The sequence below is a fragment of the Nymphalis io genome, chromosome 18 (genome assembly GCF_905147045.1).
Source record: "Nymphalis io chromosome 18, ilAglIoxx1.1, whole genome shotgun sequence".
In the NCBI taxonomy this organism is placed as follows: Eukaryota; Metazoa; Arthropoda; class Insecta; order Lepidoptera; family Nymphalidae; genus Nymphalis; species Nymphalis io.
In genome coordinates, this window is record NC_065905.1 from 1,958,684 (window position 1) to 1,983,181 (window position 24,498).

The 24,498-nt window shown below is 34.4% G+C and overlaps 1 protein-coding gene across 6 annotated transcripts in view; it reads left to right on the forward strand.

The window, feature by feature from the left end:
- Nucleotides 1-24,498, forward strand: part of LOC126775513 (homeobox protein cut-like) — a 141,373-nt gene that overhangs the window by 64,766 nt on the left and 52,109 nt on the right. For all 6 annotated transcript variants that reach the window (XM_050497501.1, XM_050497502.1, XM_050497506.1 and 3 more), the window contains one exon: nt 7,425-7,754. In XM_050497501.1, coding sequence (XP_050353458.1) covers nt 7,425-7,754 — 330 coding nt within the window. The remainder of the gene's footprint in view (nt 1-7,424; nt 7,755-24,498) is intronic.

A 24,498-nucleotide genomic window follows, 5' to 3' on the forward strand; every position in this document is an offset into this window, starting at 1 on the left:
CGCAATTTTATTTTTTTGTGTACAAAACGATTATGCCGTTTGTTTTTAAATTTGGGTGCCTAAATCTTACTTTAATAGGGAGTGTTTCCTCCTCTTGACCTAATCACTGCCTGCATACGCCTATTAAGTGACCTGATTAGCTTTTTAATGTCTTCCTGTGGGGTCCGTTGCCATTCTTCAGTTAGGGCAGCTTCCAGTTGATTCAGGGTTTCTGGAATTGGATTTCGTGCTCGAACCGTACGTTTTAGCTGGTCCCAGAGGTGCTCTATCGGGTTTAAGTCCGGACTATTGGCTGGCCACTGCATAACTGGAATTTCGACTTCCCTGAGATAGTCTTTAACAATTCTAGCGACGTGAGGTCGTGCGTTGTCGTGCATAAGTTGGAAATTATCCCCAATATATCCAGCGTAAGGCATCACATGAGGCTCCAGAATGTCCGTTATGTAAGTTTCAGCATTAACAGCACGATTACGGAAAAAAACCAGCTCTGTGCGTCCCGTCAAAGAAATACCTCCCCAAAACATTGTAGAGCCTCCACCAAATCGGACTGTTTCTCGAATGCAACACTGAGAGTAGCGTTCTCCTGGCCTTCGCATGACGTTACGTCGTCCATCAGAGCCTACTAGAGACATTCATTCATGGCTTTCATCACTGAACAATACTGTCTCCCATTGGTCCAGTGTCCAATCGACGTGCCGCCTAGCAAATTGTAGTCTTGCTTGTCGATGGGATGCTGTGAGTTTTGGTCCTGTTGCTGGCTTGTGAGGGGTTAAGTTTTGCTCTAGAAGTCTTCTTCTTACAGTATTTTCACTCACAGACACTCCACGACTTTCTCGGAGTCTACCTTGAACGTCAACAGCCGAAAGATGTCGGTTTCTTAAAGACGTCAAACCAATAAAACGGTCATCGGTCGGGTTCGTGACACGCCCCCTGCCAGATCCTGGTCTCCGGCGATACTCCGCAGTCTCCAAGTAGCGTTTGTACACTCTTCGCACCGCTGAACGACTTAATTTTAGTGTTTTAGCCACATTTCGCTGACTTAACCCCTCATGAATAAGAGCTACGACTTGAGCAGCTTCTGCTTCAGTAGTATCCATTTTTTATGTTTAAACTTATTAAAATTATTGTTTCAACAAAGTTTCATACACTTAATCAATAATAAACATCGAACCGAGATGACTCCGCGTTAAGAACTGGAAATAAACTAACCATGCACTTTGTGCACAAAGTAACGTTTTCTTATCAATACTTTAAAAATATTCCAAATATCCTCAATAACACTTACAACTCCCCCAAATCAATATCAAGTGGGTAATAAAATGTTAAATGTATGGTCCCATAAGTAAAACAATCCACCTAGGTCGTCGCATAGTTAAGATAATAACTTTGTAAGTAAAAAAATACGGGTGGGTCGATTTTTTTGGCGGCCAGTGTATTAACTGACGTATGTTTTTTTTAAATACTCAGATTAGCGAATGCAGATGTGAGTTTTATTGTGTCTGCGTTACTGAACAACGTATCGATCTGAGTTTTATTCTAGAAAATAATAATTACATTAATATAGTAACATAATATCTTAATGGCACATGTCCATTTAACCGAAGATTTTTTTTACAGTGTAGGTCACCTACGCCCATAGACATTGCCATTGTAAGAAATGTTAACCATCGCTTACATCGCCAATGCGCCACCAACCTTGGAAACTAAGATGTTATGTCCCTTGCGCCTGTAATTGCACTCACCCTTCAAACCGGAACATAACAATACCAAGTATTGCTGTTTTGCGGTAGAATATCGGATTTTAAACCGAGAAAACAGGTAAGTTTTCATATGCTCGATGGCGTGTTTTCCCTATGGTGAAAAGGCACGTGTCAGGGGCGGCAGGCTAGGCGTCTTTCGTAATTGTTTCTTGTTACTTCTTGTTTTTACTTGTGAAAAAGAAACTTGAAAAACTACCTAGGTTCTTATTTAAAACTCTTAATGAACCATAAATTATAATTGAAGGGACTTTTTTTGTTTCTTCTCTAACGTGAAAACGTTTATTGTTTTTATGATTCGTCTCGTGCTCGATAAACGAGAACAAATTAAACATGTGTGTTCAACTCTCATCGGAGCAGATGAAAAAACAGTGCTTGCCCTGGCTTAAACCAGCTTCGGCTATGATTCCTGATTACTACGCCACCTCGGCTCAGCATAATATTAGAAGCAAGTTAATCGCGCTAAATTCATTGAATCATTAACCAAATATACCGCTATTATAACTACATCGTGAGAGAGTAATCAATGATTATGCTCAAACAGCATGAGTTCCGCGATGGTTCATATAGATAACAGTTCTTTGTTAAATTCGTAGCGAGTGAACGAATATTTGAAGATTTAATTGCTACTCATGATTCATTATTTTGATCCCGCCGTTCAATTTTGTCTAAACTCGAACTAACACGTGAATTTCTTACCGTCTCATCAAAATATTTTCACCGAGTTTTATTGCCATACGATTTGAATAAATTAGCGATTATATTGTATTTAATTATATCCTATTGTTATGCGTTGTAACTTCTAGTGGTTGATCATTATATGTACATTATGTTCTCATTATATATATAATTAATGCTCGTTTTAATTAGTTTACATTTCATTCGATTCCAGAGCCGTGTGTAAGTTATTTTTGATACCACCGGCCTCGAGTTGGTGCGAAACGGTATTACATGAAAATGAGCAATGAAGAGGAGATCATGGCTCTTGCGTGACAGTATCCGGCGTAGTACCATGAAGGTATGGTGATGCGCCAGTCGTTTTGGATATCCCAAAAATGTATTACTGCTTTGGAACGAATGCCGGACAGTTGCCAATAATAAAATCTAATAATAAAATTTAGTTTGTCTTTACATATATTAAAATTAAATTAAATATATACTTGTAATTTATATATAAAACCTTTTCTGAATTGTTGACGTGTTTCCATTTATGATTTATCTGTTTTAACTATGTTATATATATATATAATAAGCAAATCACGTCATATGAAGATGTATTTAACAGTCTGACAATCGATTGTCTGACTTTGTAAAAAAACGTTGTCCCTCAATTCGTTAAGAAAACATATAAAAGACATAAATTAAATGTTTGATTTGAACAAAGTTAACGTCGAATACAAAATGAAAATGACGAAACTTTGATTAAGCTATTCCAAATTTATTAAATAGAAGTTCGATTGATGAATTACGATGAAAGGACAGAAATTAATACAGACTCCGTGGGTCTGGCCATTGTATTGTTGGGACGGCATTGTCTGCGCTAATCGTGTTTAATTTGTTTGCGCTACGATAAATGCACCCGAGAACACCTTGAGCTCACATTTTGTATCCTCACACATAATACGATTTGGTCATTACACGATGTATTAAAAGAGCATGCTACTAAGTAGCACATGACAGAATGAAACATTTTGTGTCAGAAACTACAGTACAGTATCCGAACCTTAAATTCTATGTACTCTACGTCACGAAACGCTTATTTACTAAATATCTACACTGTATATGTAATAAAATATATCTATTTAATTTTGGACTGGTTATTAATAATCCTGTTTTAGGGTTTTTTTACCTGTTTTTTTTTATATTTTTTTATGAATAGCGTCTCAAACAGCATCATTTCAATGCAATTTTGTTATAAAATCGCTCCTAAAAATGTTCAATTCAAAAAAAGAATATCAGTCAACAATATTACTGTTGGCTGCTCTAGTTTCTTTTAATATAGAAAATTTACCAATCCACGTTTGTAAGCTTAAATCAACTAAAACAATTTTTCAACACAAAACATTTTCAAACAGTATATCAATTTAATTAATTAATTTAACGACCCAATATATTAAACCATAAAGGTGTTCTTTATTTAGCGTAAATTTATTGTCAAATGCCTTTTTAAAGTTTAATAGCATTAAGCTCTAGTATGACCTAGAAATTGTAGCCAGTGTTTTGACTTCGGAAGCGTATTACAATTCTTATCCTATATAATGTATATCTTGTATGTACGATTCAGTTTGATAGCGTCGTCAATACAATAAGAAATTAACCTTAAAAATATGAAATACGAACGCAACGGTAGCTACGGATCATTCCACATTTGGAGCTATTTTAACTAATTCCGCTTCATTCCAGTCCGAGAAATCACTATTGTTTGTATAAAACTAAAATAAATCAATGTCGCATTACCACGGCAGTACTTTCGTCATTGTAATTTCATTCTCACAGAACTATTCGGAGTTTGTCACCGTTATAATAGCAATTATAAAATTTCATCTAATATTTGATGTTTCGGTTATTTTTAATTATATATACGAAATTATTTTTATTGCATCTTTATGTTACAGTTCACACAATTAAACTCGCCTCTCGATCTGGTCGTGTGTAATTGAATACATACATTCACGATTCTTAATGAATTACCGCAATCATTACTTGACTTTCGGACATTTTCTAACTTTCTAGTTGTAAACACGGAATTATTCGGTCGAAAATTATAAACGGTTTTTTTTTATAAGTGGATTAGAGCGTATGCATTAAGCATCGCAAGTGATTGTATTTTTTAATCTTTCTCTTAAATATTTGGATGTTATTATTGTTGTGTGACATCGTATTGTATAATCAGCAATACATGACTTATGTTAAGTAAGCTCGAAACCAAAAAGGAGAGGTCTTAGCCCATCAGTGGGACACTAACAGACTGTTACTATACTATACATGGCTTACATATATAAATAAATATACATATTCGTCATGTCAATTGGAGATTCAATCCAGTGCTGGACTAATGAAAATTCTTTTTATTTACTTTCAAGAAATTATCAGTAACAGTCCTGGGCTTGATCTCTCTCTCTCATTGTCTTCTCTATTATAGCCCACTCGAACTATAAGTGTTAGGGCTAAAATAATGTATGTTTTGTGAATAGTACAACTATTTCTATTCTGTTGCTGCTAATTACTCTATGAACATTGCTTGATTAAAATGATATTCAAAATATGAAATACGATTATGCTCGAATTTTACATTACACTAATTTAAATTTTGATTCATTTTACTAAAACTTTATTACTTAATATATATATTTTCAATTTAACTATTAATAATTAATATATAATAAGAATATTGAATATGAAATATTCTCAAATTCCATCCCTCCCACAAGATCGGTATCCACGACCGTAGGCTGGACTATTTTAGCACTTACGTAATTCTGATTCGCTAGACCAATTGTCTGTGATTGATCGCCGCTGTCGCCATTGTCTGAATCATGATGATCTGCTTATGAGTTAAACGTGTCTCGAATGCCCAGCCACCTCCGTAACAGACCATTAATACATCTTCAAATATCGTATTTCTGCCATTTTTATTGAAATTAGGAAATCAGTTGCGTAAATGGGTTATCCATAGACTTGCAGAAATGTTAAACTTTTACTTAGAAAGCGTACCAACTGTTGGAACAGTTATACCCCCTGTGCCTCTAATTAGATTGGCTAACTCTAACTATTATGATATTTTAATTTAGATTTTATTAATACTTTAAAAAAGTTGCACAATAATCTTCAAAGCCAAAATTATTCGTAGCAACGACAATACTAATACATAATATAAAAAAAAAGTATTTAACACAACCCTAGAACTGCACGAGAGCACTAATTTCCTTATCGCCAGTATATTTTATTATTTAATATCATTAATTTACATTCGCATATAGAAAGCGGAATTCCAATCAAAGCGTATATAAAGATACGAACGAAAATAATCTTAAGGCTTTAGAGTTAAAGTTGATTTTATATTTAAGTCCAAAACATATGAGCCTTTAAAACAAAGTAAGGAATAATCAAACAAATGAACTGAGCGATAAGACGCTAATTATCGAGAGAATCTCCACCATTAATCCGACAATCTTTGGTTTCATCGCAACACGTGAAATGTGCGTGGACGCAGTGTCTGTAAAACTTCATACATTAACACACGATATTCAAAAGGAGTTACATATTTAAAAATACAAGGCATAGATCTAACTTTTATAGATTCGTAATCCATGTTTTTATCTAAAAAGGATTAATTCTAAAAATAATACGTAGATCCTTTTTAATATGACCTATTCTTACTCTTACTTCCCTCTATCTCTCATTCCCAACTACGGAGGTTTCTACTACTTGAGAGTAATTTATAATTAATTTTTTTTTTTTTTATAGAATAGGAAGGCGGACGAGCATATGGGCCACCTGATGGTAAGTGGTCACCAACGCTCATAGACATTGGCATTGTAAGAAATGTCAACCATCGCTTATATATCCAATGCGCCACCAACCTTGGGAACTAAGATTTTATGTCCCTTGTGCCTGTAATTACACTGGCTCACTCACCCTTCAAACCGGAACACAACAATATCAAGTATTGCTGTTTTGCGGTAGAATATCTGATGCAAAAAAATCTCTATTTTCCTACAATGATCTGTACCTTTCTAAGATCATAATGAACCTATAACATTCTAAAGTTCACACAATTGCCGTTAATAAAAAAATGTAAACTTTTAACAGTCTACCACCAGCCTAAGTAGACAGTCAGAAAGCGATACGATCACTCAGCTGTACGCCTACACGCATACTGCTTTTAATATATTTTTAATCATTCATTTTAATGACTGAAATCTGTTCTAAACTCCGATCAAGAGTTTCATCAAGTTTATTGTTTACACTAATTATTTATCGTAACTCTATGGAAACATAATGAACAGTATTTCTATCCTCTTTAAGCAAGTATTAGAGTCGAGAAATTAGGAGCGAGAGACTGCAGGTTTGAGCGAGTTAGATATAGATATAAAGGGCATTGTAATCAAAAACAATACAAATTAAAATGAAAATGCAGTTTTAACCATTAAAGCAGGCAGAACTAAAACGGTCGAGTAGTCAGCGAATAAAAAAGAGATTTTTGTGCCGGCCAATAATCAACTCCACGCATCCGTTTTAATGAGATCCAGAGATTACCAAATGAACGGGCGATGAATGGCACAGGATGTAGCACAAAGGATTCTACGTCACCGGCCACAAGAACAAATAGGCTATGGGAACTGATTAATAATTAGATTAAACACAACACGTGGAAAAGCGAATGCGAATCGATGTTTCCTCTATTGCACTGCAAACTGTTTCAATCGAACCACGGCCTTCCGCGGCTCGTTCATTAGGTTCAAAGTCCGATACGTCAGATTGCCCTGAAGCCCAGTAGCGTGAAGCCTCCATAAACTGTAGTTATAATGAGTAGTGACTTGTATTTAATAAAATTTTAATATTAAACATTACAATGTCAATATTAGATATATTATGACTGTGATTCACGTTCTTGTGATAACACCAAGTTGATGTAGACCTAATGTCATTTTATCTTTGTTACAGCGAGCTACCCTAGCAGAGAAGGAGGTGACGACGCTGAAGGAACAATTAGCCACAACCAGCCCGACGCCACTCCAAGCCACAGTCCCTCCTAAAACCAATGGCTCCCACATAGAGTCGACGAGAGATCAGGCGACAGAAACCAGAATACCTGAACGATTCAGTCCAGATATTAAAGAGGAGAAACGAAGATCGCCAGATATTGATGAGGATATAGAACAAAAAATAGAAATGGCGGCAACTGCGAGGAGTAATAGCAACTCCTCGAGGAGCAGCCCCGTGGTCAACCAAAGCAGCAGTTTGGAGAATGAGCTGGCTGCTAAGGAGAAAGAGGTAACTATTTACAATATTCATATTACTCATATTATCAAAACTGTCCTAATACCTTAACAAATGGGTAGCGGATCAACCAATAAAAGTGACACTGCAAGATATAACAAAATGGATATAGCATTAGTCCTTCCCGTATAGGAAAGGATGATTTGTGTCTATGAGGTCACCCGGTTAACTGACTAGAAAATTACAGTTAAAGGATGCAATAGCCTTGCGGTTAACTGGCTGCGCCCGCGCAAGCCATCTCGTATCGAATGTAACGTACGATCAATAAATCAATTACATGTGCGGGGGCATCGTTGAATTGGATTTGACAGTTGGCTTGATCTAGGGACGCGGCCGTATCGATATCAAATTATCGACTTTCTATTTCTTAAGGAATGCATTAATTAATATTGACGATGCAAGATTTATAAATAATAACGATATAAAAATACTCATCAAACATAAATTAATGTTTTGGGTTATATGACGTTTGTTTAAAATATAATATAAAAACTCGATATACTCGATAAACGCTTACAAAACTAGTTCATAAATTTATAGTATGGAAATCTCGCCTCATGAAGAGAAGGCTCTGAACTTATTCCACGACGCTGCTCCGTTGCAGGTTAGCGGAAACTCACTTCACGTTTTCCTAACGATGTTTTCCTTCACCGCCAAGTCCGAAATGAATTATAAGCATAGTGCCTTCATCCGCTTGACATAATATTAATAAAAGATATCACAGCGATTATATGTCATCGATACTATCGACAAACAATCAAAACAACACTAGCGTGGAACAGGATACATTCAATGGAATGATTGATCGGTACCGAACGGTAATCCTTGCACTAAATAAATATCACGTTGTCCGTTTGTACTCGCTACAAGAGTGGATTGTTTATTATAATTAAGACGATCTTTTGATTGAAGCTACCATTCAACTTATATTATCAAACGATTAAGTGAAACAGTTTTCTGCACGTGAGAGATTTTGTGTTAGAATATATTAGACCTTGAGATTTCTACGAAGCAAAATAAAAAAATAATAATTATAAAACCTCTTTGTTTCGACGGTAACATACCTCTGGTTACCACGGTATTGTATATCGGGATCAAGGCTAAGCTTTTTAATAAAAACTAACTCAAAATTCACGGTAGAATATAATCGTGAAATATCCAACATTGATATGCGATTTTTACTATAATGATTATAACATTTAAAGCATACATGAATCAAAATACCGTATACTACAAGTTGGTACAATAAGTTTCATTAATGATATACGAAGTATTATTTTATTAAATATCACTGCTGATTCAATATTAGTAATAACTCCTATAATTGGGCTATAAAATATTTCCTAAATCGATCTTTAAGTAGAGTTAAGTCCAGTTATTTATTGATAGTGGTACCATCAATCAATATTAACGATAACGCTGTATCATTGATTTATGTATTCGCACCAGTCACCACTTATGTAATGTTTATGTAACATATAAGTGAAATATAAACACGCATTTATTTTAAGTCGAGAGGTTAGAACGCGTGAATATTCTCCGATGATCGCGGGTTGAAATCCAAGCATGATTTTTCGTGTAATTGATTTGTATTTATTATTCATATGTGTGGATGGACCTTAGCCCAGCTGTGGGACAATTACAGGCTGTTGCTTTACTTTTTTTATTCGTTTGTTGGTCCGCCACATCTCATTTGTATGTTGCTACTTTTATAAGCTAAGAAATAAGATTTTTTGATATTAAGTATTTTATGTGTGCAGTTTTAAATATTTTTTCTCAAAACGAAAGTTAATTTCTAATATTAAGTATATTTATGTGTGATTCGCGTTCTCAGTTTATATGTACGGCCGAAATTAATAATCTTATCTAATCTATTGATTTAAGATTGAAAATTTAAAATATAATATCGGAGGAAAGGAAGTATCAACCTAGCCGACCGCCGTGGCCGAGGGGCATCGCCACTGCAATATAGTTTAAATTAATTTTACAAAGGGCTTTAGTTATTTTTCATTGAAAGACGAACATCTTCATTGTTGGTAAAAAGGCTTTAATACTACCTAAAAAGGGGGGGCGGTGCTAAGACTTGCTTTACATAGTTTTGCTACGAAGACTAGCGTAAAACGAATATTCCATCGTTTACATAAAACTTATCTGCAAATGTATAATAGTATCTCGGTTATATTTATGGAGATAGATCTTCAATTACCGGAGCTTTAACTAACTAAAACATAAATGTTAAAAGGAGTTTGAAAATAGTCAAAAACGTCCGACTCATTCAAGCACCGCGTACGCCCTATAAAAGAACCGACTGCAACTGAATTCTTCCATTCACGGCCCGTCATTAGCGCATTCAATCGCCGAAATCTGCGTTATAGTGAATTGGAGGCTTTATTTCTCTCAATGGACTATTTTTGAATCCGTTGAATTCGTGAATGAAATCTTCACAAAATCAGTTTAGGCCCTAATGTAAGCTGGAAAATTCTTTTGGCTTAATTTCGTATATTGAATATGTTCGCGTGTGTTTGAATTATTTTTCATTTTTAAAGTCTTTGTAAAATGGAATTTCGAAAATATGAATAAGCTTTTATATTGACTTTGTTTTATTTATAGATCGTCAAAGAGTTATCTAACATAACATTAAAAGCCAAAGAATTAGAAATTAAAAAAATGTCATGTATGTATGATTCCACCAAAATTCCATCTAGACAAAGTTTATATAAACTATAATGTCTTTCATACAAAATAATCATCGAAATCGGTCCACGTAATTCATCGTGTATTATTGAATTTTGGCCAAACATAGTTGGTCAGTGTTTAACACTTTAAAAAAAGTACAATGGATTGAGAACCTTCGATTTTTTAATTCATTTGTTATATATTTACGACATACTAAATAAACTAGGTAGCTAAGCGACGAAAAATACGCCTAAATAAGATAAAAATCTACCTAGAATATGATATCGTCATGGTACAAGCTTAAGGGTTAAGGCCCGTGAACCTCAAATCCGTTATTCTATTCGTCTAATACATTGGCTTTTATACAGAAGAAGTATTATCGAATTATGTCTAGTACTTTGCTTGATTAACGAACACATAGACAATTTACAGTTTTTATTTCATTTCAAATTCTCATTTGTAACGAGTTGTCATAACTTTTCATGAACCTCATCGAAGTGACGGAGTTCAGAACTGTTTTTTTTCTTTTATTTTCCCCAATCTCACTCGATTTTAATTAAGTTGGCATAGAAGGGTTGAAATGTTATTTCTTTTTGATGACAACCGATAAACGATTCAGTTATAAAAAAAAAACTTTTCTGATTATGGCTTCGTTGAATTGGTTTTGATTAGTATGAAAGGATTTTCTTTTTTAATTTTAAGTTTGACATTTCGCAAAGTTCCGCGACGTATTCGAATACCTTATTTATAATTTTAATGGAGTTCCCTTTTTAATTCCCCACCTATTTGATAGGATATTTATTTAGCTCTCGCGTACATAGATGGCGCTGTACTTAATACAGTACTAAATTCTTAATGTCACTCCGGCGCAGGACATGAAAGAGTGATGACGCTATTTTTGTACACTCCAAAAGGAAAACATTCGAAATTAGTTTATGACGACTGTCTGTCGTTCGATTTATTTTAATTTTGTTATTTTTGGTCGACGCGCGCGTTCCTCTTATTGTATTTGACGTCGTAAACTCACTGTCGGTTCGGCAGTGAATTATATTTCGAAATCAAATGACAAATGATGTACACGCGAATGGAATATACGGTAAATTATATGAATACTCATCGATACGAACTTTGATATATAAATGTAAGGTAAGTAATGAAATGTCTAAATTATATATAACCTTTAAACATTCTCGCAACACCCACGATAACATTCGAATGAAAAGTTATGCGAATTTATAACTTATTCGTACTGAGTGATTGCCTTTGACCTCATAGACGTCAAACAAGACAAACGCACATTTAATCGCAGTCAATCAAAGAGAAAGCAACGGATTCGAAACGTCGACAAGAGATGCAATCAGTCGCCCCATCAAACGCAACCTATCATCTCTGAAATCGCCACGCACGATAATTTAATAACAAAAAAAGGTACGGGAAATCTGCCGAACGAAACGGAACTCTAATGCCAGAGCGATAAGGCCACGGAATATCATCGATCGTCGTAATTACACACGAAACATGCGAGCGTACATGAAAGCAAATGTCAAACTTACATATTTATTTCCAAGTATTGAATACTGGGGTCGGTTTCTCGGAAGATACGAAGTAAACATCATCGTGTCGATGATGAAAGCGATGTGATTCTTTGTACTCAATGCTGATTAGTCTAATTTTAACTTATCCACAAAAAAAGTTACTGTAATTTGGACCGATCGTGACAACGTAGCGTGTGTAACGTCGATCGTACATTGACTTTTTCCCATTATCTCTATTGGTTGTTGATATATACAGATGAGAATCTTAGGAATACGCTGTTTTATTTTTTATTAAATAAATGCAAATTGTTCTATATAATGAAACAAAATTGTTGCTCATCCCTTAATATGCTTAAATATATTGGAGACGCAATCTACATTCAATTTCGTTATAACGTAAGCAAGCACCTTAATAACCTCATAATTAACTAAAACGAGTTCAAAACTCGCATACAACTCAAATTCGTTTATTTATACACACCGAGCGTCGATATTCAGAAGCCAACTCGATAGATTCATAGCAGTCGACATCAAAGGCTCGACATTAATCATAACTCGCATCAATCGCCGTTGAAACAGTTCTGTTTTTATTGTAAATCAGTATTAAAAAGCGACAGCGCGGGCGCATGAATCAAACGAGCGCCTCGAGACGTCAACATACGCGATAAATTCGTGAAATGTAAACAAAAAACTTGCGGCCCGAATAGACCACCCTGCGGCACACCTGTTGCGTCTATTAGCAGAACGCGACGCGCGCGCACCGTGCGATCGCGAGATATCGACACTATCTACGATCTGCTATAGGCCAAGAACATTTTTCTGTCATATATCAAATCATTTGATGCGTTGAGAAAAATCGTCACGATCGGTAAAGTCGAACGCCGCTCACGTCAAGATTATAGATCAAACGAATTGGTCTCCTCGCAAATTGTCCGTGGAGTTTCTTTTTTAATTTGAACGTAAGTACGGCTCTACGACGCGAAACTAATAAAAGTTATGCTTCCTACGAAGTGATATTTATGTATGTACTACGTCTGGCTTCCATCTTTTACGATCGTCAACAGTTACATATTTAATGTTCGATGTTTATCAACATTTCTTTCTTATGCAGGTTTTAGTGGGGCAATAAATTATTTATCTTCAAAGACTCGCTTATTTTCAAACTTTTGTTTCTCTTACGGTGTAATTCTCGGTTTTAGAGCTGACGTCACTAGCTTTATTGATTAAAAATGACGCACAGGTCGACAAATAGTTAACAATATCTTGGTGATAGGAATGAAATCGGTATTTTTTAATTCAAGTCTGCGGCGTTAATGTTTCAAAGTATTAAGAGCGATCTATAAATTTCAAGATAACATCATAAAGATAAGAGATTCGTCGAAGATGAAGTCGATTAACGTATTCATATGATATCATATTGTATACTTAAGTCACGTTGTTAGTCAGTCGTTTACATAACTGAGTCAGGCTGAAATATCTGAAAATGTGACACATCGTTTTAAAATGCAAAGTAATATTTCATGTAACCACAACCAAATATATAGATCTATGCAAGACAAATATTAAAATAAATAAGAGTTAAAAATCAATATGTGTTGTTTTATATGTATGTGACGTTTTATATGTAATATTCGTTAAGGTGGTAAAACTTTGTGCAAGCTCGTCATGGTACCACCCACTCATCAGATATTCTACCGGAAAACAGCAGTACCTGGTATTGTTGTGTTCCGGTTTGAAGGGTGAATGAGCCAGTGTAATTACAGGCACAAGGGACATAACATCTTAGTTTCCAAGGTTGGTGGCGCATTGGCGATGTAAGCGATGGTTAACATTTCTTACAATGCCAATGTTTATGGGCGTTGGTGACCACTTACCATCAGGTGGCCCAAATGCTCGTCCGCCTTCCTATTAAAAAAATATATGAAACACAAACACCCTGGCATCTTAATAGAAATAGTCTATTTTTTTTACGAAAATTGTGTTGCATTTCTTTACTTCATTTTTTGTGCAAAATTCAACGAATTGACACATTTATCAACATTTTACTTGACATTTAAAAAAAGATACGTGTGATTTTGGCATCAACTCAAAAATACGCAAATTAAAGTTAAATGGGCGAATAGGAAGGACAAAAGTAATGATTAAGATGGTTATACGGATAGTAATGAAGTTACCGTTTATTTTACAATATTATAAAAGATTCCTCAATCAATATATTCATTAGCTTTCAATTAAACGCATCAACGCCTCTTGGAACGACGGCGGCCATTTATTGTAATACCTAATTAATATTGATAGACCTATTTCTAATACAGACGAGAATCCATTATATAGCAATACATAAAACATTATGGATCAAATATCATGAGAAAATATTCAACGTCTGACCTTATACGAACTTTCTATTAATTCTCGTGATATAAACGTTACTTATATACTTATTATGTCTTATACGACAGTAAAACATCGACTTCAATAAAATTAAAGAGGCGCAAAAATAAACAAATATCAATACATGAACTCGTGCTGTTGAGGCAATGTGAGAAATACTAACATTATTAAACATCTTGAAGTAACTTAACATTGGAAGCATTAAGCGCCGATCGAAATAACAATCACTTCACATATTACACCTCTTATTAGAATACATAATCCATACGATAATGACACTTATAGTTTACAGCGAATTAACCGAAATACCTCTTAGGAATATTCCAATAAGACCTAATATCCGATAACTTAGCAAATCTAATATTAACGCTGGATTAAACGAAAGTGAACTCGATGCTAATAACGATAAGGTTCAAATTTGTTTAAATAAAAATCACGCACGCTGTCATATGTCGGTACGCGTTAGTTCGGAGCAAGCAACACGTGTACAGAATATGTCAATTCATTATAAACTTTGTGTAGCGTAGAAGATGATTTGTGACATATTATCGGTATAATGCCCTATCTGTTTCTATGTATCCATTAAGGGGGGTATTGTCTGATCGAGCGAATTCTAAGTAATTGACAAATTTCAATGTCGCGATATGAACGACACAACTGTATTTATTGGTTGCTTTTATCTTTTTTTCTTTCTTATTGTTCTTTTTAATGTATCTAATCTTCATCAAAGTATTGGGTGTTGATACCCTATTCCTGACATTTCTACATCATTCTTAATTTCTGTCGTAACATCAAAAATTATTTTCCATTAAACAACAATGACTTCCCACACAAAACTTCGTCTAACGCTATTACCGCGTCCGAAACAATAATTCCTTATTTTTATTGAAATTAATGCAAAAATCAATCAAACTAAACTTCCTACCCCGCGTTTCCTTTGAATGGTGGTACATTTTTCTTCGCACCCTCGAAAACCTTAGACAATAGGGATGGTTATTAATATTCCAATATAAAAAACATCGGTCCTAAACAATAGATGCTGTTAATTTACTCATTAAGGATTCATGGGGAGTCTCCCGGAGGGGGGAACAGTTGCAAATTTAGATATAATGGAATCCTTTGATATATTTATGTTCCTGAAATAATGGTGTTTATTTAATATTATTGTTATATTGTATATGCTTCGATCGTATTGTTTTTTGAAATATATATATATATATATATAATTGTTTCAATGAAGTCTTACGAATATTAGTTTCGGAAGTATAAGTATGGCGAAAATCAAATTTTTCGTCGAGATTTCCCCGGAGTAACCCTGAAGCCATACTCCATAAAGCTGCCATGATTGATATGCAACTTGTACCGTATTGTCTTAATCTAAGGATTGAAAAAGTAGTCTTCGAACATTAATTTCTGAATAAATCCTTGTCTATAACCAGTTTTTCAAAATTATTTTACCAAAGCTTGCTCTTCATCAGCTGCCGATGAAAATAAATCACCAATTTTAAGTACATATAATCGAATATAACAACAAAGAACGGGACAAAAACCGATAATTTTAATAGTTTGAATGACAAAAACTTTCTGACCACGTGTCGTGGGGTCCGAACTGGTTGTAACCGGTTCTTCATAAAAATACCATTCAATCAAATTCGTAATACTACCAAACAAGAAAACTTTCGGAATATTTTTTTTGGATAGAAATATAACATTTATCACGTTTATATATGGATCATAGTTCTATGACGTTTTTTGTGTGTCATAAGACTTGCTGGTCGCACGCGTACACCCGTTCATGAACAATGCGAATTTGAATGTCCAGCTGCCTTTAATCGGAGCTGATCTATTGATACGGAATTTTTAATGGTTATCGCGCATTAGTAATAGCGAATAAATTTTATTATATACTTTTATATAGTAATAACACAATTATAGACCTTAATGCAATCGATGTGTTTATTTTTAGTTACAAAGAGACTTTGATTAACTCTCGTAACACTAAGTTTGTAAATAATGGCGGGTTTCGATACGCTTAACAGAAGCCCGTGATCGACAGGCTCGTGTAATCGGTAATCACAACCACACGATCCGGCCTCACTTAGTCGATGTACACTAAAAAATAGTAAATCACAGTACAACACGTCGGTGTAATTCAATTAAATTTTATATTCTCGCCCTCAAAAACAAAGGCGTCAAAAGAATGTCTCGCATAAATTATTCCCTCACTTTTTTCTACCACTTCATTGTTGAAGAATATCGTTAATATTAATTTTTTGACACGGAAACAAACGGATTTTAATATTCGAGCCATCCGAGTCTTTGTTATTGTAATCGTTCGTGTCGATCCATCAAGTGTCCTCTGGTTTGCAGTGGCGCTATTCAGAGGGACGGCTCGTTAACTCGTTCTATGTGTATGTTTGTATGTGTTCGATTACCGCACCTGACGGATTGTATAGCACGCAAGACAGTTATTTGTTCCGGTCTGGGTCTGAATCTTGAGATGAGGTCATAGAGTTCTATTAACCTAAGTATCGATGACGTAAGTATTCTTAATTTAAATATTTTGGGAATATATTGAACCGTATCGATCCTTGCATCATGTATTTCCGTAATGACGCAAGTGATAACAAAACAAAATCGATTTTGCCAAACATCGATCTCTCCGAAATATTCGAAGTCAATGGCCCACGTTATCGATACGGGGTCAAACACAACCGTCCACGTTAATAATTACGATAATATCAATCATTTTAAATATAGAAAATTGTTCTCAAACTTTAATAAAATATTTCATTTAATATGTCCAGTTTTATACACAATTGAATGAATAAAATATTAAAAGTATAAATGCTGTACTTATGTTGCTATTCGAGTATTTCTCAGAGTCTATTTTATTTTACGGTTTTTTGGTTATTGTTTTGTTTGAAGTTTCTGTTCAAAGATTTTTTTTATTGAATAGGAAGGCGGACGAGGATATGGGCCACCTGATGGTAAGTGGTCACCAACGCCCATAGACATTGCCATTGTAAGAAATGTTAACCATCGCTTACATCGCCAATGCGCCACCAACCTCGGGAACTAAGATGTTATGTCCCATGTGTCTGTCTGTAATTAAACAGGCTCACTCACCCTTCAAACCGGAACACAATAATATCAAGTACTGCTGTTCTGCGGTAGAATATCTGATGAGTGGATGATACCTACCCAATCGAGTTTGCACAAAGCCCTACCACCAGTAAATCGATGGATCGTCAATGAACGTTAGATTCGCTGAAAAGGCTCAAAATATGTTATAAATGTAAACACACAATATAACCAACGTAATGGTTGATCTTTTAAAGTGCTCATTAAATCCTTCTTCGTCATTTAAGATGCTAATAAGAACAGTTACGTACTTTACCATTTAATTCATGAATATAATATTTTTAAGTTTGAGAAGCAATTGAAAACAAATCGATCGATCCACGTGTAAGCACTAGTTGTGTACAGATAAATGATTACACAACAAATTCGCTTGTTGTTTTTTTTTTAATTTTCGGCACATCCAAGCCGACAGCCGTCGATATCGCCGGCTTCCTGCGATACCCCGGGGTAATAGGAAGTCGATAAATATATCGATAGAATAGTGTTGGGACGTTTGAGGTAAGTGTATCTATGTTTAAAATGATTCATTAATTTATGAATCATTTATTTTATTGTAAAACAACGGAAGTCAAGTGACTAATAAATTCTTTAGTGAAAGCTGCGGTAAGGCGAAAAATCTTTGCTATATTGTTTCTTTTTTACTATAAAAGCTTCAAATGACCTTTTATGTGATCGCTTCGCCTTTTTACAACTTTTTTTAACATGACCGAGATTAGTATGGGCCAAGTTATGGAACCGATTGAGCAAAAAAATTGCACACACTCTTGAAGTTTATAAGCACGAGCCGAAATAGAACTAGCCCAGTGAGTAGAACGCGTAAATTTTAATAATTGATTGCAGGTTCAAATCCATTTGCTTATTTTGTTTTTATATTCTTCTCAGCGTTGAATTCGAAATTTCACTAGAATTCATCTATGTATTTATTAGGCTTTTAGCCCAGCAGCCATAGACTGCTACTCTTAAATGAACTTTGTGTAATTAGGTACGTGTGTGTTTACGTAAATGGATTAAAACACTAATTTTAAACTATTTTATTCAAATACGTTAATATATCCCTGGAACTAGCAGCGAACAAAAACATATACAAACTGTGATATATAACGAAAAACAATTGATAAACATATTAATCATAAAACAGTTTCGCTTAAACTATGAGTACGAAACCAATTCAAGCAATCGAAATTCCGGTATCGTCTTCAGTAATAAATAAATAAACGTGTATTTAAATTCCAAGTGTACACAATAGCTGTACTTACCCCGAAACAAAACATTACTACACCATCCGTTTAGATGGCATTAAGCAATTTACCTAATGTTCTTCCCATCTTGCACAATCGAATTCGAACCCTGTTCCATATCGATAAGATTGATATTCGATCGAAAATATACCACATTAAATTCTTACCAAGACCCAATAACATAAGTCGCGACAAATACAAAGGAAATCGAATTCTTCTCCCATACAATTACCGATCATTATCGTTTGTTTATATTTTGATGTTAATACATTCTCAGCGTCATCTAGAAGATAGTTCCCGAAGGATAGTAGTATCTACGTAATGGTTTGCCGTTAAATTAATGCTACAATTTATGACAGTCGGAATTAGCTGAATGGATCTACGAGTTCCATTGATTGATGTCTTGTGATACAAAGGTTTCCTTGTAACCATTTTAAGTTGATCCCTGAATTCTTGCTAGCAGCTTCTAAGCTGACATACAATGTCCTAGAATCGGTGATTGTTTACTAATTGCTGACAAAATTGAATAGCTACTTAAGTTAAACTATTTTTTTAACCGAATTCAAATAACGAGTTTATTACCAATTGGTCTATAATCTGTTTTTTTTTTTTTTAAGGAAACAATTTTGATGATTTTTTGTCGTCAATATAGTTCCGAGATGGCTCTATGACATTGTTGTATGTATAAGCACATATTGATTATATAAAAGAGTAATATAAAAATATAGCCAATTTGCGATGTTCGGCTCGCTTGAGTACGTGTACCGTGTAGAATGACATGCCGTGGATAATGAGTTCGGTTCCGAAGGAGGCAATTTTCTTCTATGATTCGCCGATAAAAAGATAAAAATGATTTTGTGTATTTATTGTTGATCGTGAATATGTAGAGAAATGTATGTTTTTTTATTCATTTTAAGTTTATTTCAACCATTCATTAAATAATCCCTAACATCACAAATAAACTAGGTTTAGATTAAGAACGTATTAACGTGAAACCCGCACGACGTTGCCTGCCCTCTATTATAAATCGAATTTAAAAAAAGAAGGAATTTCCCAAAATTCTGTTTGCACGTATGTTACACAATTGTCATTTATGAATTAATTGACTGTTTTGATTCAATATACTATTGTTCTAATTAAATTAATAGCAAAATATTAACCGTTAAGGGTGGAAATCAAATATACACTCATTTCTTCAAACTGTGCTGTCTCATGTGATATATAAATATCTAATATTTAATATATAAACTATAACAATAATGTACAACTAAAAATTGAACCTTGGTTCCTACACCGTCAACTTCACTAAAAGACTCACAAGACGCTGTCCCTTGTGCTTGTAATTAAACTGGCTCACCTTTTATACCGGAATACAGCAATAGTTTAACATATATGTTTGTAACAAATCAGAGACTCGCTTGAGTGCGTGCAAATCGATATTACCAGAAAAGTAATAAACATTATGCTTTTATTAAAAGTCATATAACATATACAAAATAATGAATAAGTGCCAAAGATACAGTAAGATATAATAAAAATCTACACAAAGTCCCGCAAAACATATTCTTGTAATAAATATCTCGCAAACATTGGTCCCAATATTTGTTGGCTCCAATGCAAATTATTCAGTAACAAACAAGCAAAACCATCGACAATGAGGGACTTAATACCATCGATTATTTATGTAAGACTTTCGCCACCTGAGCCTTTGGACAAAAAATGAGTCAAGTGTTAATTAATTATTCGTTAATAAAGCAATATTTTAATTTCAACCTTATAACTATGGTGATAGAATTGAAATTCGCTCAACATGCGATATCAACCAATCATTGGTTTGGGATTTGTGGAAAAGAAAAGAAACTCTTTTCATTCGAATCAATTTTGTTTGGTACAAATATAATTACGGTTAATGTAGGTTTTGCATATGCTTGTGTTGAAAGACCAATACATACAACATGTATGTGTACAATATATAATATGTTTATGTTTGGCAATTGTATACATATATATATATATATATATATATATATATATATAAGACAGATTATGCATCCACCATTGCGCAGTGGAGCAACGTGGTGTATAAGCAACAAATCCACTTTAAAATATTTAGTTGATTTATCTGTTTCTAATATAGACACGTATCACTGTTTGAGAGTTTCATTAAAATAGACACAGATGTTTGTTTGAGAACAAATACATTTATTTATTAAAATTTATTATCCCCAGCAATGAAGGTTTTCTCTTCCAGAAACTTATAAGGGAAGCAGTTATGAACGAGGGCGAAAAATGATTTAAAATACATGACAGTACTAAACACATTTACTGGTGGTAGAGCTTTGTGCAAGCTCGTCTGGGTAGGTACCACCCACTCATCAGATATTCTACCGCAAAACAGCAGTACTTGTTATTGTTGTGTTCCGGTTTGAAGGGTGAGTGAGCCAGTGTAATTACAGGCACAAGGGACATAAAATCTTAGTTCCCAAGGTTGGTGGCGCATTGGCTATATAAGCGATGGTTGACATTACTTACAATGCCAATGTCTAAGAGCGTTTGGTGACCACTTACCATCAGGTGGCCCATATGCTCGTCCGCCTTCCTATTCTATAAAAAAAAAAAAAAAAAACATGACGAATTCACTAAATCGTGTATATATTTAAATAAAAATAACAATATTTTAGCCAATCAAATCAAAACGACAAAGAGGCAGCGCGGTAAAACGGTATGTCTAAAAGAGGCGGTCGGGGCGAACCGATACACAATTAAAGGAAACACCGACTTGTACTACTAATGCTAAGACGAATGTTGCGGAAAATCGAACCCCCTACTCCCCGTCTGCAGGGACGTCTGATTTACGATATACCCCCGAACGGGGTGGGTTTTTTTTTAATTTTAATACTCCTTGTTTTGTTAATAAAATCGTTTTGAAACGAAACCGGTCGGCGTTTTTAATATCGCATCGAAGTTAATTATATCTGATTAGCGTGTGATATGGTGTGTTTAAGTTATTTTTATTTTGATAAAAAAAAATTAAAAAGCCCATTTCTAGTGTAAGTTACACGAAAGGAGGTTTTACGTTTTAAAATTTAAACAAATAAATAATAAAAAGGCGTTCTTTTAATTTTTTTAATGTCGTAAATTATACAGATTATAAATTCCCCATTTTATTACATTGACTACATAAATAATGGCCTTTGACCTACTAAAAAGTATATATATAATTGTATAATATGATTAGGGCCTAGTGTTTTTGTTCGTGTGGACTTTTGTTATATGGATTGACTATTTCCTGGTTAAAGCTATTTTTTACAAAGCGATCCATTATAAAATTTAAAATTTAATAATAACCTTATATGTAATAGTTGGTATTACATGCGCTCACGCCACACATAATATATATATATATATATAATCTATAACATATCCAACTCGTACTGGAATAGTGTGGTGGATAATAATAATAATTTGAAGGGATTTTTACTCAGCGATTTGCTAAGTTGCTAAGTATGGCGGCTCATTAAACATATATATATATATATATATATATATATACAGCCTGAATAAAAAAAAATGCTTGTACCAATATAGAGGACCCTAGTCACGTGTGACAACCCTGTTCCCTCAGAGGGTTTTCTTTCTCTAATTGATAATTCTTCCACGATCCCTCATCTGCTAGAATAATACAATTAATTCCCTTATGCCGGGCCTACTTATAAATTTCTTAGCGCAACCCTTATTAGGGACCCTTTACATGATCTAGAGGCCGTTGACAGCTACCGACTGTCGAAACGCGAGATATTCAAATAAAAGAATTACACATTTAGATCAAATTAAAAAAAAAACAAATAAATCAGTGTTTTAATCACATATACTCGTCAATAAAATATTGATTATGTGACAATCTATATATATAATTCTTCTGTACGTCTGTTTGTCACCTAACTCCTCCTAAGAGACTGGACCGATTTGGATGAAACTTTTTGTGTATATTTCAATGGGTTCCTGGATGGTTTAAAAAGACAATTGTTCCTAGTAATTGGCCTTGCTGTCCGTATGTCACCTAAGGATATCGTCTGTATGGCAGGACAACGTCTGCCGGGTCCGCTAGAGTAATTTCTTAATAAGAGAGGAAGAAATGCTTTAATAAGAAGTACTCGAATAAGCAGGTATGAATTATGTGAAATTGGTACTTCCCTAGATCCGAACCGATCGTTTTAAATCCTCGTATATCTATATAAGCTACATCAATCCGTGCGTTACGCCCTCCAGTGTACACTCACCATGTTCACCCTTGACACCAGACACTTGTAATTGCTCTCACAATTCGAGCCTAGTATCCTTTGTTACTTGAAACAAACAAACATACCCAAACGGTTACCGGTATGTTTTCTTTGTAATAATTACTCGGTATATTTTAATTTTTTTTTCTCATCGAGTCCCAAGTTTTTCTATCACCGTGCAAAAAGTTTCAATTTTACCTGCATTCGGTTTTTAGTGGCTGTATAATTGTTTCCGTTGTCATTTTCGCGGTTTTTTTTAAACTATCTGAGACGTTTACAAATAAAGATACTACAATTACAATATGTTAATAAATCGTGAGAATTTGACATGTAAATAATTGAATAAACACATAGATAGGTACATTAGCGACGAGAACAAACGCAGTTAGCGTAGTAGCCATAAGGAAAACCCATTGCGCTTTTCACAATCCTTTAATTATTGTCAGTTTTGTCTTACATTGTTTATATTTTATAGAAAACGCTCAATACCCACACAATTTAAATAGTACCCAGCTAACAATAGAAAGAGTTACATTACCGATAACGTCTTGTGCAGGCGCCTATTGTCCGGGTCAACTTTAATCGGGCGGGTTATTCGGTAATCGCCACCCTCTTCACAGATGGTTAACCGTTTTAAATATGGCCGCCCAGTTTAAAGTGACGTCACCAATCCAATCGTTAAATGTACTAAGAATTTTACACTGTCTTATAAATTAATTTATATTAATTGTTATATTTTTGATTTCAGGTAAGAATATGTCTTCATAATTCTGTAAGTTGTTATTGTTATAAGTTTAAGTAAGTCTGTCAATCACTTATCGAAACACGTTACTTAGTATAAGCATTGGACGTCACATTGACGTCACGGCTCCTGTATCAGTCGGGGAGAAACGATCGACAGAAACACTTAGCAATCCACTAATGCTTCGAATTTGTCAATATCTCCGATTGTCTAAGCGCCGCATTAATACGAACAATCTCGAATGTCAAATGATTACTCGGAATCGCGCGACTATTAAAAGGTTCCATTTTTAAACGGGCCACGTCGTATCGACTGTCAGACCACAGATAAAACAAACGGCCCACGAAACACGTAATCCCTTTATATCTCAGGTTAAACATCTTTAAATGTACATTATCTGTCGTTAATGTTCCAAAACTGGATTAAAAAAGTATTCTTTCCCAGCGAGATGAATAAAGCGACAAATATCGAATCGTACTCGAAAAGCCATTCCCAGTTTCCGAACCATAAAGTGTCAATAAAGAAAACGTAAAACGACTGGCATCTGCATATTTCCGCCATTAAAAATCGCGAGAAAAAAAAACAAAATAGTATTTAGCAAGGAATTAATAACCCGTTCAGCGCTCAAGTATTTTTGCTTCGTTTTATTCCGCCATAACTGTTTCACGAGGATTTATCGATTTCGCATTATTTTGTGCTGTCATTAATAATTTTAATTAATTACGAAACGTG